We start from the raw sequence: 20682 nt of genomic DNA, 5'->3' as shown, positions 1-20682 counted from the left end.
GTTTGGGTATGTTGTATTTTAATAAAATGTAGGTGGAAATAAAACTGTAGCGACATGCTAGCCATATAAAATAATGTTCCAACAACAAACTGGACACTTTGATGTTCCTGGAACGTTCCAAGTAAACATTCATAAAACATAATATTTTGAATGAAAATTAGGTTGCAAGAACATTGCAGGAACGTTATGTAAACTGTAATATAACATTCTAGCAGCTTTAGGCAAACTGGACATTTTCATTTGTATTTTACTGGATATCAACTTGGAATGTTATTTTTTTTTATGAAATTTAGGTTACAAGAATGTTGCAGGAACATTATGCTAACCCTAAAATAATGTTCTAGGAATGTTAAGCAAACAGGACATTTTAACGTTCTTGGAACGTTCATAATTTATGTTCATAGAACGTTATTTTGTTTTAAAAAATTTAGATTGCAAGAACACTGCAGGAACATTATGCTAACTGTAAAATAACATTCATGTTAAGTTGGACATTTCCATGTTTTTGGAACATTCCAAATAATATTTCCGCAACCAAACTAGAACATTGGGAAAATGTTCTCACAACATAAATTTGTAAGCTGTGTGGGCTGCAGATGTTTCTCATTAAGATAAAGTGGCCCTGCTTATTGCATTCTTCCTCTGTGTCTGATTTAAAGCGGGCAGAATGCTAAAGCTATTGAGTTGTGACAAACACAAATAACTCTAATTTTTACACTTCCAATAAAATGTAAATGAAATACTATATTTATATATTTATTATAATTCACTGACGAGCTGTGCAAATCCACATTGATAATGAATGTGGTTTTGCGCAGCTTGTCAGGGTCATTTAAAATGAATCATGCAGCATTTACTAACATTGCACTCATCAAATTGCTGGTATTTGCACCATTATTTAACTCCCCAAAAAGGAAAGTCTTCAAACAGGTAGTAGTAAGTGCTCCTTTTTGCAGACTGCACTGGTCATTATGGAAATGATGGCTTTAATATGCACATTTTAATATGCACTTTGTTAGTAAATCACCTGCAGAATTATCCTCTCTGATCGACATTTTTTTGGTAATTGCACTCTAATGATAAATTGCACTGTTAATCTTAAATGTTGTAAATGCCCTGAATGTTGTAAATGTGAATGGTGCTGACTGCCAGTATAAAAGTGTTTTTACATATACGTTATATATTTTTTGTCATGAAAGTCATCCAGAGCTTCCCAGTAAGAGAAATCACTGTTCTCACGGGCGACCTCAATGCCAAGAAGGATACGAAGGGGTAATGGGACAGCAGGGTCTAGGTGAGGTGAATGACAACGGAGAGAGAAATGCCAACCTATGTAAAACAAGCAAACTGGGTATAGGTGGAATTATCTTCACTCACCGAAACACAAGGTAACCTTTGTTATCGCCAGACATGTTTACCCAAAACCAGATAAATCATGTGTGCATCATGAGGAAGTTCTGGAGATCTGCAAGATGTACATGACAGGAGAGGAGCAGATGTTGCTTTGCACCATCGCTTCTTGGTGGCTTACCTAAAGCTCAAGCTAAAGAAGACATGGACAGGACAGACAGGACAATGCCAGACCAAAAGGACAGTGAAAGACAAGGAAGATAAAACCATGAAAGGTGAAGAAAAGCAGAAAAGAAGGTGCAAAGAACATTTTGAAGAGCTTCTGAACAGACCAGCTCCCGAGAAGAACAGGATCACTGGAGAATCTGTGGATGTCACGGACAGCCACCAGTACTGAGCTTGGAGAAGCAAGAGTGTCGGTCTACTGCCTGTGTGTCCAGGATAACAGTTCTGTCTTGACAATGTTGAGTTGAAAGTGATGGTCCTTCAGCCAGCAAGAAATGTCTGTTAGGCAAGCTGAGATGCTAAGCTATCGTCGGGACATCAGGATGGAATGATAGGTTGAATTGAGTGTTTTCAGCATAACAGTGATATGAAATGCCATGTGTCTGATGACAGAACCTAGTGATGGCATGTATACAGAGAAGAGAAATAGTTCAAGAACTGTAACCTAAGGGACCCAGTAAGTTAGATGTTGTGAACACAACCCCTTCAAGTGTTTTTGCAATGAAAGGAAGAAGAGAAACCAGTTCTGTAGTTCTTTAAAAGAGATGGATTAAGGGTGGCTTAAGTAGTTGGGAGCCAGTCTAAATGCCGAGGGAAAATCATCAGTGTGATGGGATGTGTTAATGATGTGAGCAGACCTCCCAACCTTAGAAAAGTTTTTTAAATACCACCAGGGACTTCATTAAATATACTAGGGCCGGTCGATATATCAATATGGATTAGTCATTATTTTGGTTTAAAATTGCATCTCATTACAAGTTTCAATATGCTACTATGCTGCTTTTTCAAATGTTCCTAAGTGGGAGGAGAACGTAGACTCACAGACACACAAAATAAGAGCCAGTATGGAGAAAAAATAAAGTTCTTATTTAAGTTAAAATTATTTAAATGCAAAACCCTAATCCTAAAGTGAAAAAAAGACTGAACTTTTTCCTTTTTCTGTTGCTTAGTTACGAGGGTTTTGCTTAGTTTAGCGTGACAAATTGTACCAGTGTACTTTGAGGTCAAAAAATTTAATTGTTTTAAAGAGCATGCAAGAGTTAGACGAATTGTTAATTTTGTTACGATAATATGTCTTTTAGCAGTGGAGACATTTGCAGAGAAGGAAGAGAGGAGGACTGATACACTTTAGGTCAATGGAATTTTTGGATTTCAGCACTTTAGACAGACAAAGGGCAGAATGGGTGGTACGAGCTTGCCAGATAGTGTCTAAACAAGATGTAAACGCCATTTCACAATGAGCATAATGTGAAAAGGTAAAGCAAATCACTGACAAAGAACAAAGCAAAAACGTACATTACGTATGTACATTAATGTGTATGCCATTACTTCCTTACCAGGACGAACTTCAGACAAACACTGCTTTCATACCTACCCCAAAACAACTGAACGGCTTCTGCTAACTTATTCCTGCATGCTAAGTGGGGCTGACCAGCAATGCATTTTTCCTGAGATCTGTATCTCGTATATGGATTTAAAATCTTCTGCTGTTCAATATACAGCATTACTCTTCCAAGTTCTAAGCCAGGAAACTTACAAACTTACAATATATAATGTTTACAATACAACAGTAGCATCCATGATAAAAAAAAATGTTTTTGCTTAAAACTCACTTTAAGCCATCAATGAGGGCTTGTAATAGTGAGGAGGAAGTGATCTGAGATGTGCAGTAGAGCAACCAGTATATGATCAGAGAAGCACTGTGGTGTGTAAATAAAGTCCAGTTGTTTGCCTGATTTGTGAGTAGCCCTAGTTATGTATGCCCCATATGTATGTATTATTTTTTTTATTCTCATACCGTCATCCAATGTTGTATTTAGTTGCTATTGTTATTTTTGCTTACACCTGCAATAAAACAAAGCTGAGTGAGGCCCTGAGTGAGATGTCAACAGTCCACCATTGTTTTTTTGCGTAGTAAGAATGTTTGTTAAGCGACTGAGGTGTTTTTTTAAATGTAATAATTTACATAGCAGTCATCATTTATTCTCTTTGTTTTTGAAGGGAATGCACCCTTCAGCCTTTTTTGAATCTTTGCAAATTGCCTTTCCTATTAATGTGCTAGTTAGCAAGTTTTGCAGCTAAATGCAGCTAAAGTTGACAGTCTTATGAGGAAGGTTGGTCTTACCACGGAAGAGAGGACCAGTGTGAGCAGAGCTCATTAGCATTTAAAAGGACATGTTCCGAAATTGTTTTTTGACAAGGTAAAACGGGGTGTCAGTTTACATAAGCATTGAGAAAATTTTAACTAAAGTAAGTTGCTGACTTTTCATTAGGACCCAGAAAAGCCATATCACCTGTCCCCTGTAATAGGTTGGTCAGCCCCCTAAAATTCAAATGATGGTAAGTGAGATGGCAAAGTATAAAAGTACACACGTCTAGGTTAGTTGAGAATGATAATTGTCAATTATATTAGCAGGGCTCCACAGCAAACAACTTCCAAAGGGAAAACCGATGGAGGAATGGCTGTAGTATTCAAAGCAGAGAAGGAAGGAACAGATGACCACAAGTGGCTGGTGCTCCCTGGCAGAATCCCAGTGAGTGAAGTTAGGGTAGGATAGGAAAACCACACTGAAAAACAAGGCAGGGAATGCCATCTGGTTCCTATATCCAAAGCATATCGTAATTACTTTTCAACAAAAAAGCTTTAATGACAGCTGCATGTGTGTGTCTCTTGGAACGTCAAGGGGGAAGGGGTGTCTTTGCAGCATTGGTCATGTCATAAAAGACCTTGGGGGATCTGCATGTAGTCAGGCAAAAGTAAATTTTCTGGGTCACCTTGTAATTAAGGTGGTGTGACCAAGGAGGACTGCAAACACTAATGAAGCAAGTCATTCTATGGCAGGAAGGGCCACTGACTTCTGGACGTCACCTCTCAGCATGATTCATCCTCCTGTGGTCCTCACATTTATGGAGTGGCTTTAACAGATTTGTAAAAAGGCCCATTAAAATCACAGACAAAACGTTGCTAACACTTTTAATATGAGTAGTACTTTCAGTATTAAAGCTTAAAACATAATTGCTCATTTGTTTCCAAACTTGGCCCACATTAATATGTGAACAGATTATAGGCAATGATAAACATCTTTATTGAATTCAATAACGCAACATGCACAAGCACTTTGGGCCAGTCTTTGGGTCTAGGTCTTTTTTTTTGTCAAACTCATATACGCTGTGACAAGTAAAACAGCTTGAGTCAGCAGGCAGACTCATTGTTATTCAAATGAAGGAACATTTGATCATTATGCATACAATTTCTGAAAGATCTAGAGGGCCTTTTCCCAGAAATCTCTGCTGTATGTTTCTGTATCCTGGGAGAACAAAATGCAATCAAATGTAAAAGTATGATTCATAAAAGTATGATTCATAAAGAGCTCAAAAGACAGATAAAAGGCCATGCAAAGTGTATTTAGTCATTTACTGAATTAAAAAAAAAGTGGCGTACATGTACCTCATTGACAAAATATTTTCTTCTTTTTTTAACTCAGATTATCAATGAATATATTTAAATTTGATTTTAGGAGGAACAGATAATCTATTCTTCACTGACAGTTAGCAAACACACTAATTCAGGAATGAAACAAGATCATGACTTATACTCAACTAATACTCAACCATTCACTCAAACATGATAATTCAATCAGTAATGTGTCAATTTTGTCTGTTACTTGAACTAATCTCTTGTTGTTGGTAGAGGAAAAAAATAGCAGTAACTGGTGATATATACTTTGTATAAAATGTAACAATGCATCATTTTCTTCAACTGCTGTATAAAAGCAACATCACCCTACCAATCGTGTTGTTTTCCTGAATATCACTAGGGTTGATATTCTCACTCCCAACTCGTCATGTTGCTGCTTGGTCAGGACCCTTTAGCTCCATTTTTCAATGTGCAGGTCCTCCATTGCTTTAAATAAGAAACCCTTGAATCAATATGTAAACGCAATGTAAACAGCCACAACAGTTTTATTTATATACATTATTTACACATTTATGAGCACTTAACCCAACTCCTTCCCTGAAACCTACCATTTATCAATAAAACACAAGATATAACTACCAACGTAATTAATTAAAAAAGTATTAAACGTGACATATTATGCCCCTTTTTACAAAGTGTAATACAAGTCTCTGGTGTCCCCAGAATGTGTCTGTGAAGTTTGTATCCTACAGATCATTTATCTAATTTTGAAAATGCCTATTTTGAGTGGAGGCAGAAACACTTCAAATAGATTTTGGTGCCAGTTTTTTTTAAATGCAAATGAGCTGTTGCTCCACGCACGCTTTCCAGAGTAGAGCTGCAACATTACAGCTAGTACCTGCTAAAAACATAAATTTTGGTTCTAATGATCATGTTTATCACATTGACATCATGCATTTTAAACCATATTAGTTTAAACTTCTGATATATGGTTTTCTGAGTAGAAATATCTGAAGGACACAGACAGAAAACGGCTGTCAAAGCATGTGAATGCTAAACTAAATTCTCATTCACACACAAATTTACAAGTTCACACAAGTTACAGTTGGTTATGTCTGTGAAGATATACAGCTGGGAAAGAAATCACATTTATTTTAGATCTGTGTGGCAGCAGCAATAAACTGTAAATAAATCTGTAAATCTACTGCTCTTGTCTCTTCTGAGGCTCTGTTAGCCTGTTTTGCTTAAATATTTGCCATGGCATTAGAACTGCTACACAGCTGTAGCTTGCAAAATCAAAATGAAGGTGTAGCAGGTGGAAATTTACAGATTAAGAGATGGCAATATTAGAATGAGATCCCTTTGCAACATCATTAGGGGCGAGATCAGATGTGCTCATTTTTTCAGAACATTGCATACTAAAACAAAGAAACTGGGTTACTCTTTTTCACGTTTTCTTCGTTGGTAGATGCATTGGGGACCTGATTATTATCTCAGAAGCTGGGCTTTGTTAAATAGTGTGGTCATGTTTTTTTCCCCATTCAGAACTGACAGAGTGACATGTCTTGGGTATACTATAGATATTCTATAAAGAGATGGGATAGGGTGTCCGACTTTAGATTCGATAGGAGATAGAAAAGTTAAAGCATGTAAAGACCAATGCCCATCTCTTCATTTTCTTTGCCTCTTTCGGATACTGCAGATTCTTGTGTTCAGTGAGAACTGTGAAAGAGTGAACAGTCAATGCCTCCATTTCTCCAGCACTAGCTTGATGGCAAGCAACTCCCTGTTGCCAATATCTTAATTCCATTCTGCCAGGCTCAGCTTGCAGGAAAAGGAGGCGGGATGGAGTCTGGGTGGCACCCTCTGCTGCTGCGACAACACTGCTCCAACTCCTGTTGTGGAAGCATCCACTTTCACAACAAAGAGTTTCTCAGGAGCAGGATGCACTAGAATGGGAGCAGAGGTAATAGCATCCTTTAATACCTGAAATGCTTGGCCTCAAGGCTCCAGGACAGAGACTGTACTGTTACCTAAATGAAACAGTGGTGGAAATTGGAGAATCCTAGGAAACGTTAGAGTTTGAGACAGTAGTGGGTTTGGGCCAGGAGGTAATAGTATTGACCGTCCTCTCGTCCATCTGGATACCATTGCTGTCAATGCATATTCGGAAACAGACATGAAATACGTTTGGCCTGGCAAAAATGTCCAGAAGAAGTCATGTAGTCATGTATAGTCTGTATGGTGAGACCCATCTGTCCCCAGATGGATTCTGCACTTTGCAGTGCCGGTCCTGTTAGCATAAAAATTACATAGGCAATCTTATCTTCGTGTAAATGAGCACTGACAAACTGATAAGCTGTGGCATGTGCTTTATGCTGGGTGAGGTTATTGAACCAGGGGTGGGGCTGCTTGAAATTAAAATCGCTGGGATTGGGTGGTGATTGAGCCTGGCCACTCTGTGACAATTATTATATTATAATAAATAATATAATACCTGAAATTATTGTGGTAATTTTTTAGGCCATATCACCCATCCCTATTACATACATGTGCAAACCATTAAATTAAGATAAACAACCAAAAACAACGGAGGACCCTCACATCGAAAAATGCATTGCCAAGCGTTCCTGACCAAGCTGCAATATGAAACAAGTTAAGAGTGAGAATGTGTATTTGTAACTGTAAACTGTAAAAACAATGGTATTTCTTGGAATGCCTTTACTACTTTCTTCAGTTACTCGTTTTTTGCTAGTTTCTTGCTAAATGAAAATTCCACAATAATTTGATATAGTTTGTTGCAAAATAAACTACAATTATTTGTGGTGGATTATATGTGGCCTATTTAGTTTCCAGAGCAGATTCAAGCTATGAAATATTTAACTTCTTAGGTCCTCATATGAAATTTAATAAACAAAAGGCAAGTTAAAAAAAATGCTGTTTGTCAGCAGGCAAGGATAAAAAACAGACACATACTTGATACACTCACTTGCAGATATTTGACTTTTTTTTAGCAATTCTTGAATGCCTCATTAGTTTCCACTGAGCATCCTGACTGTTGTATACTGACGGTAGTAAACAAACATAATCAGTGCTTCAGAGCAAATTATTAGCTTTTCCATACATACAGTATACAGTACTTTTGTCAGTTCCTGTGTGTTCATACCCTGTCTGTCTCACTGACATGCTAATTAGCCACAAGTTTAGCAGGTGTCAAAGAGCATCAAAGAGCAGCTGCATAATTTTTTTTTAACAGATGCACTAAATTATGCATGTGACCAAATGTGTGGCTTTTACTCTTAAGCACATTGTATAATATTTGACTTCTTTAAAAGACTTCCTTTATATTGATATAATAAAAACATTATTTGTTAGTGTACTTGTGTAGCTCATTTTGCTAGTATTTTACATGTTAAATGACTGTTGGTATTTAGCTAAAGGGACAACGAAAGAAGCAATGCTTCCTTATCCTTCAACAGCATTGTTCATAACATGGACCAGTAAAGATATAACGGGCCCTAAAATGACACTTGACACTTAAAATATACTTTTCCATTGACTTGCTGCATATTTGGGTAACCGAAAGGAAAATGGTTTTACATGTAATTTCCAGTCTAGCACAACTGAACACATTCATGCTTTGCGACATCATTGTGGTTAGGTGAGTATGTAAACCATTTCAAACATCACACTCTATTTCCTTCCAGCAAAAAGCAACATTTTCTGTGTGACAACCCTAAAGCTGCTCAGCCAAAAGAACAGAATTGAACAGAAAAGGGATAATTGTGGCACCAAGCTACTACACTCCTCTAAACTCATTTCCTGTTTGTTCACTATTTAAGACCATCCACTGCTCATTGTGAAGTATTGCCAGTTCTAAGTGTTATTCTAATGTTATTCCTAGATGCTACCCGGTGTATGATTCTGCTTGATTTTCTTGACTCAAGGAATTTGTTCGGAGACCTGATTTGGACTATTTTGTGTGTTTCTTGTCTCTTAGATTGCCTCTGCACCTGCCGACAGATTGAACTGCTTCATTGGTTCATCTCTCTGCCTGTTTCCCAACTTCTGTGTAAGATAGTTATCTCAGTAACACTTTATTTTGATGGTCCCTTTTGAAAACTGTGTTGACACTAAATAATGCTGCAACTACATGTCAATGAACTCTCACTAGAGTACAATGATGTCAGCTGATATTAGGGAGTTATGATGATTTTAACTTTAGAATTTTGATCAGTAAATGAACAGTATTCTAAAGTGTTACCCAGTCTACTAATACTCTACTAACACTCTAATGAGAGTTAGTAGAAATATAGGTTCAATGTTACACAGAATAAAAAGGGTCCATCAGAATAAAGTGAAATCGTTATCTCTAATAAACTTCCGCATTTGTATCCTCAGAGTTTTCATTACAGGATACTTCACCTCCCGTGGATCCTGTAGAAGTGCTAATCTGCAAACTGCTTTCTCATAACAGAGTAACATGCTAAGGAGCTACCAAGAGCAGCTAACCAAGCTCCAATCTGTCATCCAGCACCTGAAGCAGGTACATCCAATCTCTTCCACCGCCCACTCTGAAAGCTGTAAGCCTCACTCTTCCTGACAATATTTGATGGTATGGCTGAACAATGCAAGGGTTTCATTTGTCAAGTCAAGACCTATTTTAATTATGAAGGGAAAAGTTTGAGTCAGAGGAAAAGAAGTGTACATTCTTAATGACACTGTTGACGGCAGAGCTATCGGTTGGAGTTTCAGCAATCTGATGTTCTGTGGGTTATTTCCTTCAACAAATCTGTGAAGTTTTTGAATGTTTCAACACAAATCAATAGCATGTTTAGGCACCACATAACCCATGCAATTGATTGGGGCTCCACGTGTTTTTTTGGACTGGTGAGTAATTGGGTCAATACAAGATTAATGATAAGCTTCAGGACAAACAATACTGTTATTGATATGTGTGTTGTTTTATATTCATACTTCTGTGTTAATGGCGAATTAGAAGCTGTTCTTTTAAATTGATTGCAAGCTGATAATGCATGGTTTGGCATAACATGCAGCAGCATGCTCTTGGTCTCTGTGCGGCACCAAAAAAAAACAAAAACAATTTTACAAATAGTACAAGTTGGATTGAATCTTGATCATGTAGATAACAGAGATATTTTTTTCTCTAAAACAGAGAGGACACAACTGTTTCCTGAGAATGTTTTAAATTTTCTTAAATAAAAATCGAGATGCTAGAATTCTCCATTACATTCTGTTGGGCTCCAATGCACATGATGTTCAAAAATATTGCTATGGTGTGCTAAGTATCTTTCTCTTTCATTTTGAAGGGCCTTTTTATTTTGTGATTTTACACACAAACACACACACACACACACACACATATTAATATTACATATAATGTGCTTAATGTGGCTTCTGTTTGCTTGAGGGCATTTGTTACTCCAGAAATAAAATAACTTGAAATTTTCAACGTCTTCATTTTCATCTTCATCAACATTTTTGCACCAAATTATAGCGACTTATCACACAATATATGTACATGACCTCAATAATTTTTGGTGATGCCACATTGACCATTATATTTACATAAAAATAACATGAAAAAATAAGATTCCCATCCAACCCTGCAATCCACCAATCACCTATATTGATGACATCCTTGTATTCTCAAAGACAGAGACAGAATATATCAACCATGTCAGAAAAGTACTATCCTGTTCATTTGAACATCAGTTCTACATCAATGCAGAAAAGTAAGTTTCATGTGAGTCAAACTTACTCAAGGTGAGTAAATTACATCCATGTACATCCATCTAGAAACTAACCTCCGCTGAGCAAAATTTAACAAGAGATCATTCACATGCTAATTGTAAAAGTATTGCCAGTTGATCTGCCTTACCAAGCGTTATTCTCCTGTTCTTCTTGATTATGCTACCCTGTGTATGATTCTGCTTGATTTTCTGACTCATTTGCTTATTACCCTTTGTTTTGATGCCTGATTTGGACTGATGCATGTTTTTAGACCCATTGCCTGCATTATTGTTCTTGTCTTTTGGATAACCTTATACCTGCAGACAAATTGGACTGCTTCACTGGTTTTGACTCTCTGCCTGTTTCCTAACTTCTATGTAAGATAGTTATCGCTAATAAACTTCCACATATGGATTCTAACCCAACCTCAGCATCTTCATTACAGTAATGACTAATTCTGTAACAATCTTCATAAAACTTCTTTTAATCACATTATTCCGTTTTTTTATTCTTTATAGAAGTAACATGTTAAATAAAACGTTTTTGAAGAATGTGTTAATATGTGACCCTGGACCACAAAACCAGTTATAAGTAGCATACTCGTAGCAATAAACAATACATTACATGGGTTAAAATTATTTGACATTTATTTTATGCCAAAAAACCATTAAGATAATCCTAAAGATTATGTTCCGTGAAGATATTTTGTCATTTTTCTTACCGTACATATAAAAAAGTTATTAGTATTATGGATTGCTAAGAACTTTTTGGATAACTTTTAGTGATTTTCTGAACATTTTGCACCCTTAGATTTTTAAATAGTTGTATCTTGAACAAATATTGGTATATCGTAACAAACCACAAATCAATAGACATCTTATTCATTCAGATGTGTACAACATATAAATCACAATAAAACCTAATAAACAAAACACTTTTGAATAGTTTTATGGTCAAGCTTCACATAACATAACTTATTTATTACATATTTATTTACTTATTTATTTACGCACATGCATGATGCCCTAGGCAATCATTTTTATAGGTGCATGGGCCTCCATCTCCAGGATACTTCTTTTTGGCCCTAAATATTTCATTGCCATATGGACACTAGTACAAATAATGGTTGGCAACTCCTGTTATAAATTGGACATGTCATTCCTCTAAAACTAGTTCCAACTGGCATATTCATATATATAGTTTTAAATATGACTGTTTTTCCAATCTCTTTTTAACCTTTTAGGTGGGTTGTTATTCTTAGAATTTCCTGAATAATAAGCTGTCATTACACTGCAAAACTATGACAACCAATTAAATGGAACCATAAGCACTCAAATGACCTGTAAATGGAAAAAGGCCACTGAAAACCACATACATCCCTATTGTTCATTGGCAAATAATATTCATTATTCACATTACAGTTCATTTATGTAGACAGACAGTTTTGGTCAGGATTCAAGAGAATTAATTACTTTTCTGATACAGCCCATGTAAAAAATACAGTAAGTCTTTATTCTCACTATCAGACTTAAAAATTATAACATAAAATTCAAAACCTTTGGCTACAACTAGGACAAAGCATCTAACAATAAATTCTCTCTCTCGCTCTCTTTTTCTGCAACATCTGGCAACCTTAAAATCTTTATAGCTTCTGTAGGGTGTCACAGGAATCCATATGAATTGAAAAAAATTAACTATGTGTAAAACAGTATTTAAAAAGGGGAAACAATAATGATGTAATTTCCATTCAAATAGACAAGATTGTGTCAGTCTGATTGTGATATACAATATTCTACCTGTTATAATGTTGAATTAGTCATGCACAAAGCACTCAGCTTGTTGCCATGGTACTTACAGGAGGTCCTGTGGAGAAAGCAGAAAATAAGAACAAATAGTTACAATTTATTCAAATTTGTTCCAGGTGAGTTAGTTTGCACATTTATAAAAGACATCAAGCAGCTGTTGCTTATACCCCCATGTTCCAGCATTTTACTTGCTGAAAATGACCTTCTTTTTGATAAACAGCATCCCTGCAGGGATAGAGAGGGACTTCTGAATACTAATTTCAATGGCACAAAAAGAGAGGAATCATACTTCTGCATCCGTGCAGAAATAAAATCATTAGTAATAAAATCTGTAAAACAGAGCTTCCCAATAGTTTTATAACTGCTTCAGAGAGCAGGTGATTAATTTGTGATCTGGTTTGTGTTAGTTCTGACACATTCAACCCTACAGTGTTGACCAAAGTCCCAACTGCAATATTATTCTGTACTGAATAAAAAAAAAATGTCCAAGGTTTGGTTCCACATGGGTGGTACCTCTGACAACACTAAATCCTCTGTTGATGAATCAGTGCTTTTACTGACCAAAGTCCTAAGATTCTGTTACACTTTAGTTTGATAGTCTACTTTAGACTTTCTATTAACTTTGCATGTGAATTAATTCTTATTAATTTGCAACTACATGTCTAATGACTTGCTAGTTGACTTGTAGTTGTAAAGTTACTTTCTGTTAGTAGAATGTCTAAAGTGGACCCCCCCCACAGCTGAGTAGTTAAGTTTCACCTCAACAATAGTCTCAATATTTATAGAAATATAATATAGCAATAGTTTCAGTATTTTGCAGAGGGCAGGCTTTAAGTATAACTGATTTGAAGTTATGGTGCTGCTCATAACATTATCTAGAGGAACACGGCTACTTTATACAGGCCACCAGGGCCTGTTAGTACTAACTGCAGATAAAGTACATATCGTTGGTGATTGTAATATCCATGTTGGTAATAAAATAGGTGCATAATAGATATGCCTCATATAACAGCATTCATAGACATTCTGAACTCTATTGGGGTTAGGCAACACATGTCAGGATCTATTCATTGTCGAAATCAAACTCTAGATTTAATACTGTCACATGGAATTGATGTTAACAATGTTCAAATTCTGCAGCAAAGTGATTATATTTCAGATCATTTTCTAGTCTTGTGTAAATCTGTAAATGATGCATCTTGTTACAACTGCCATCACTTCTACCACAAAAGACTTTGTGAGTAATCTTCCTGATTATTCAAAATTCCTTACATCCAATAGCGCAAAAAATATTGATGATGTAACAGAAACTATGTACTCTCTCTTTTCTAGCACTTAGCTACACTATCACATGCACTATAGATCCCTTGAGGATCAATTATACTCATTGTCTATAATAGGAGAAAAAAAATTGTATAAACTTGTTAAATCATCTAAATCAACAACATGTATGTTAGACCCTATTCCATCTAAACTATTAAAAAAAGCTACTTCCAGAAGTCATAGATCCTCTTTTGGCTATTATTAATTCTTCATTGGCTATGTCCATAAAACCTTCAAATTGGCTGTTATTAAGCCTCTCATTAAAAAAAAAAACATGTCTGGACCCTAAAGACGTAGTCAATTGAAGACCGATATTAAATCTGCCTTTTCTCAGTACTGTGTTTGACACTATTGACCACAACATTTTTTGATTAGACTAGAAAACTTTGTTGGCATTAGTGGAAGTGCTTTAACATGGTTCAAATCATAATTTTCTGACCGTCAGCAGTTCGTAGTAGTAAATGAGGAAGTATCACAAGTGCAATATGTAAAGTTTCAAGGCTCAGGTCATTACTTTTCACGCTTTACATGTTACCTCTGGGAAACATGGTATTAGCTTTCACTGTTATGCTGATGATACTCAGCACTATATTTCTTTGTGGCCTGGTGAGACACACCAAATTGACAGAATACAGAATACATAGTCAATATAAAAAACTGGATGAAAAGTAATTTCTTACTGCTAAATTCTGAAAAAAAAAAAAATCTGACCCAAAAACCCCACATGTAAAAACATAGAACACTGTCTAACTCTTGATGGCTGAAGGCCAATTCTTTTTTATCAGTTAGGAACCTAGGTGTTCTGTTCGATAGCAATCTTTCCCCTGAAAGCCATGTTTCTATCATCTGTAAAACTGTGTTTTTTCATCTCAAAAACATATCTAAATTGTGCCCTATACTCTCATCGTCAAATACAGAAATATTAAATTATGTGTTTATGACCTCCAGGTTGGCCTATTGTAATGCTTTATTTGGTGGTTGTTCTGCACACCTGATAAACAGACTACAGCTTAGTCTGAAGTATGATCATATTAGCCCGGTTCTGTCAACACAGCACTGGCTCCCTATCAAACATCAAAATTTTTAACATCTTTTTAATTACTTATAAAGCCCTGAATGGCTTAGCTCCTCAAAATCTGAGCTCTTATCACATTATAGTCTACTGCGTTCTTAAGACTCTGGCCATTTGATAATACCTAAAATATCAAAATCGACTGCGGGCAGCAGATCCTTTTCCTATTTAGCACCCAAACTCTGGAACAATCTCCCTAACACTGTTTGGGGGGCAGACACATTCTTGTGAATAGCATTTATGTTAATATGTGTCTGTTTCTTCCATATCCAGATCAAATTTTGGATCAGCACCAAAACATAATCATCATCAGAGACCAGAACACAGAAATCAAACACACACATGCATACACACATAATAAGTCCTTTATACAATCTGAGATAGCTGCATTTTGAATTGAATTGGAGTTTTAAGAAGAAAATCAAATACACCTAGGATTGCTTCGAGTGAGTAAATATGAGGTCATTTAAATTTTGGGGTGAACTACATAAGTGCTCGTTTCGTCTGTCCAGAGGAGGACTGGCCGCTCAACTGAGCCAAGTTTTTTTTGGGGGGTTTTGGTTCCATCCTGCTGTCGTCCTCTGGCTTGCTTAGTTGGGGACACATAATTTCTACCAATTATCGATGATTTGATTACACAGATCCTATTTAAACTAAACTGTCAATTCATTTTTTGATACTGTTTAGTGCTTTCACACAATCTGTATTGTTAAAAGTGCTATATATAAAGTTGATTGATTAATTTACTTACAGTAAATTATGAGTATTTAACAAAAACCCTTACTGAAGGCACACAGTGTAGTTAGGGAATGAAAGCTGAATTATTATTTACAGCTAGCTTTTGCATCTGTCCTGGATGACACGCAGCAGCATGAATGGTATTATCTAAAATATTAAATAAAATGTTTTATGGGAGAGCTGGCACATCAACGACAGAGACAAAGAAACTGACTGAAAGATACCCAGCGTGCCGGACAGACAAAAAAATCTTAATTTATGCTATTCTACTCTCTAGCCTGTTATGTTCATTTTGCACAGCACACTGTAAAAATGGACTGAGCTATCTACTTAAATATATGTATATACATGGTAAGAATATTGTACAATATTTTTGAGTAGTTTTTAGTTCTTGTTATTTTTAATGAATAAATCACATAAAATCTATAACACAATGAATGTAACATAATTAGTGAAATGTGCTAGTTGATTTAAAATTTACTAATATTCTGAGATTCCTGTAGGAATTACATAACTTTACAGTCTTCACATCACTTCACGGAGGAGAGGAAGCCCACTCTCCCGATGAGCCCACTCTCCTGTATGTCAGTTTTGGTATATTATAAGAAAAAGAGATTGCATTAGCATCCCCTATTGTTGGCCATCAACGTAATTTAATCTTTTTTTTCTTTGATGAACCAGCCAGGCAGATTTAGCTAAAAGTCACAGTCACATTTTTAAAATGACTGTTAACTGTTAACTTTTTTCTTGCTTTTTAAACTACAAATTAGTTTTAAAGTAAATAATAGTCAAATGAGACTGTAAATGAAAGCAATGTTTTAATTCCAGATGTAAATTTGTGTAAATGCTGTGTGTGCATAAAAATACAACAGACAAGCTGCGTCTCTCGCTTTTAAAACAGTACAAAGTTTATTTGAAACAGAAATGTAAGTGATAAGGCATTGATAATAATGAACAATGTTTCTTGAGCAGCATATCAGAATGATTTCTAAAAGATTGTGAGACACAGAATGGGGTAATGAAAATTCAGCTTAGCATAGAAAACTGTTGTGTTAAATTGTAATAACAATTCACAATATCCGTATTTTTACTTCATTTTAATAAAAAGATTATGAGCCTTGATGAGCAAAAGAAACCTTTTTCAAAGATGTAAAAAAACTTTCTGACCCCAAACATTGGAATGATGGTTTAAATTACAGTTATTATTTTCCATACACTTGTGGCATGTGTAGTCCATTCTAATGAGACGGCCTGTTCCCGAATATTGAGAACAAATAATATATTTACTAAGGGAACACATCAAACACCTGGGAGCATTAGTGGTAGTGTGCCAATTTCTGTTTATTGATAGGTGAAGTGTTTCATGTGATTGAGCACCTGCTTGAAGTTTTTGGATGTGTGCATATTACACCTTCTTTTGATTTAAACCAAATATATATATATATTTATATACTCCTTATATATGCTATGCTTCTCCTTCCCATCACCTCCACCTCTGTCCTCTGTCACTTCAGCTCCACTGTGGCCTTCCAGTTCCCAGTCTCCGCAACGGTTGCCGATGCCATCTGCTATGCCTTGGCCACCACCATAAGCCGTCATCATGGCGGTGGTCTGTGTCCTGCCTAGCTCCTTCTGCTCCAAGTCCCTCCTGTCTCTTCCCTGGCTCCTCCCTCTATCTGATCCACCCTGAACTCTGTCTGTTGTCTTCCTCCATCTCTCCACCTCCACCTCCTCTCTCTCTCTCTCTCTCTCTCTCTCTCTCTCTCTCTCTCTCTCTCTCTCTCTCTCTTTCTACAGTGCGAGGTCGCCTTCCAGAAGGGGGTGAACTGTCACGCTCCTGGACTGTTTGTGTTTTTATTCCCGATGTGCTCAATGTGTGTGTGACTTACTTTCTTACTGTCTCATGTTGATCCTAACTTTAAAATCTTATCTTATCTGTTATGTAACCATGGTAAATTCAGTTAGGACTACATTTAGAACAAAAGTTATTACAGGAGAACATTTGCAAGTGCATTGTCTTATCTCAACTAGAAATACGAAAGTTATATTACAGAAACCTCTTAACTTGACAAAAAAATCCTAAAAACTGTCTTAACTTTAGGACAACCCAACAGCTTTCTAACTTCAAAATGAAATGGAAAAATCGCTTACAATTGCACTGTCAAACAATGGTTTTATATAATTTTTTTTTGAAAATGAAGAATGAAGTTGTTTAATGGTAGGAAGACTCTTAGGTGACCCTGAAGATGTGTTAAATTTTGATGACAAAACACTTATGAGTACACACTGCCACACAGCTTATTACAGTTAGCACATGAACTGTGCGACCAACAAAAGTGTCACAGAGCATTACAAGTTATAGTGAAAGTGACAAACGGTCCATTCACTCCAAGCATGATAAAGATATATTTCCAAATTTTTCTATTGAAAAATAGTAGAGTTCACAGCCATGATAAAAATACAGAGAAGCAATATAAGTAGAAACACTTTCAAAACTTTTTTTTTCAAGCTGATAAACAATACAAACATTGACAGCCAATCAGAATCTATGTGTGCTTAAAATAAACAGACAATGTTGTCCACTAGTGTGAAGGCTATATAGCTATCTTTACTTATCATTTTGCAGCGTGGAAACTACTGCCAAATGTATCTCGTTGGGTCCTGCACACTGTAGAGAGAGTTTGGTTGGCCTCCGCCTGCATTTGCAGGTGTACTGCCCACAGTGGTGGGCACAGGGCAGGCTCTGGTGATGGAACAAGAAGTAAATACTCTCTTAGTGAAGGAGGCCATTGAGGTGGTTCCTCCTCTCGCGAGAGATTTTGCTTCGTATGATGAAAGTTTCATGGCCTGCTGCACGTGCCTTACACATGTGGAGGAAGCCTGAGTTCCTGTCGCAGGGCCCCGTTAACTGGGAACTACTTGTCGCCACATATTGCTTGCAACGGATGGTTCCCCCACTGGTTGGGGAGCGGTCATGAATGGCCGCTTGGCCCTCAGTCTGTGAAGGGGCCACCATCTCAAGTGGATCATCAACCTGAAGATGCCTGAAGATGCTGGCCATGTTTCTAGAATTGAAACACTTCCTCCCGGACATAAGAGACTAACATGTGTTGGTGCACACCGACAACACATCTGTCGTCTCTTACAGAAACCACCAAGGAGCTCTGCACTCACGCCCCTTGTACAAGCTGGAGCACCAGATCCTTGTGTGGGCCCAGGACAGACTCCTCCCACTGAGAGCCGTCCACATTCGCAAGCATCGCAACATGCAAGCAGATGTACTGTCGAGACAGGTGCCAAGGCCCGGGGAGTGAATGATCCACCCCGAGGCAGAGGTGGACCACCTCATGACACAAGAGAATGCGCAATATCCCCTCTGGTTCTCTCTAGTTCATCCAGCTCTACTGTGGCTGGATGCCATGGCGCTGGTGTGGCAAAGGCTGCGCCTGTACGCCTTCCCCCAATCGCTCTGCTTCCCGGAGTTCTGGAGAGAGTGCGCCGGGATGTGGTAAGCCTACTCCTTGCCGGGTATGGTTCTCGGACATGAGGGCCTTCTTAGGGAGATTCCAGTCAGGAGGGACCTCCTCTCACAGGCAGGGGGCACCATTGTGCACCCTCACCCGGAGTTGTGGAGGCTGTGGGTGTGGCCTCTGAGGGGGTACAGCTCATAGCCTCAGGTCTTTCAACCAAGGTTGTAGAGACCATCCTCCAGTCCAGAGCTCCATCCACAAGGAAACTGTTTGCCCTGAAGTGGAAGATTTTCACTTCATGGTGTAGAGACCGCCGGCTCAATCCAATTAACTGTCCCGTTGGCTCAGTTCTGGAGTTCCTGCAGGCGAGATTCGAGTAACCATGGTTCCTTGAAGGAACGAGATGCCGCGTCTGGAGACCACACTTGCAGCATCTGAGGCTGAGGCCGGCAGCATTCCATGTGCTCTTATGCTTCCTGGCTCATGATGTCACCTGCCTATGACATCTCACCATCTTTTTGGTCTGATTGCACATATGCTCAGAGTTGTCAGAGAGTGTTCCGCAAAACGTCAGTTGACGTCTCGTTCCTTCGAGGAACCATGGTCACATTCGTAACCTGGAGATGTTTGTTTCTTATTCTGTTTCTCAGTTAGTATCGAGATCAGATTGTGGATCAGCACCAAGAGAGGTCAGGTATGCATCTACTCTAGGTTTATCTGAGAATTTTATGTTTTGTATTGACATTTAACTCTGAGTTGGCTTTTAAATGTTTACGTAATTGTCATGATACAACTTTACCTGACTAATGATAATACATTTTTATATTTGACTTATTCTGAACACACTTTTGAGTAGATTAAGGTGTGATCCAGTGTGTCCACAGTATTGTGGCAGGCCAGAGCATAATTAACACATGGTAAGGGCTATCCATTATGAATCTATTGAATGCTCTGTCGTCATCATTAACACAGTGAAGTTCTTTCAGTATTTTGTGGTTATTTAGTTAGATGTCAGAACATGCCAGTGGGTAGTTCACTTAAGGCATAATAACTACCCTTCACCCTCTGAGAAATGTTGGAACTGCTGAGCAGTGTCGAGGGTTCAGTGGAACAGCCGTCTGAATTCCTAAGCCACACTGGGTCTGCAATGAAAAGTGGTTAGTGTTCCTTTTCAGCCTGATAGTGGCACCCTATTGGCCCACCTGGACCTGGTTCCCAGAACTCCCAGAAACCCCTCCTTGGCCGATTCCTCTGAGGTAGGATCTTCTGACTCAGAGACGGGGCACCCCTTTGCTCCCACGTCCAGACCTCTGGAAACTCCATGTCTGGTCCCTGGCCAAGAGGTAGAGGCTCTAAATGACTAGGTTCTATAGCCTTCGCGTGGAACTGGTGTCCTTCTGCATTCTCACCTCAAATGAGTAGATGCACTGAGAGACCCGGTTTTGGGTCGGCTTGTTAACTGCTCCAGAGTGTCCATGCAGTAGACCCTGTTGAGCTTCTCCATCCCCTCGGCAGTCAGATGTGACA

General features: G+C 37.7%; 1 protein-coding gene across 1 annotated transcript in view; it reads right to left on the bottom strand.

Moving 5' to 3' along the window:
- The window catches only part of LOC122347986 (collagen alpha-1(XXV) chain-like), a 165041-nt gene that overhangs the window by 41384 nt on the left and 102975 nt on the right, over positions 1 to 20682 (bottom strand). Inside the window, exon 4 of the mRNA XM_043243221.1 lies at positions 12603 to 12610. Coding sequence (XP_043099156.1) covers positions 12603 to 12610 — 8 coding nt within the window. The remainder of the gene's footprint in view (positions 1 to 12602; positions 12611 to 20682) is intronic.

Source organism: Puntigrus tetrazona, chromosome 7 (genome assembly GCF_018831695.1).
Source record: "Puntigrus tetrazona isolate hp1 chromosome 7, ASM1883169v1, whole genome shotgun sequence".
NCBI lineage: Eukaryota > Metazoa > Chordata > Actinopteri > Cypriniformes > Cyprinidae > Puntigrus > Puntigrus tetrazona.
Note: the sequence above shows the minus strand (reverse complement) of the source record. Positions and strands in the feature narration are given on the sequence as shown.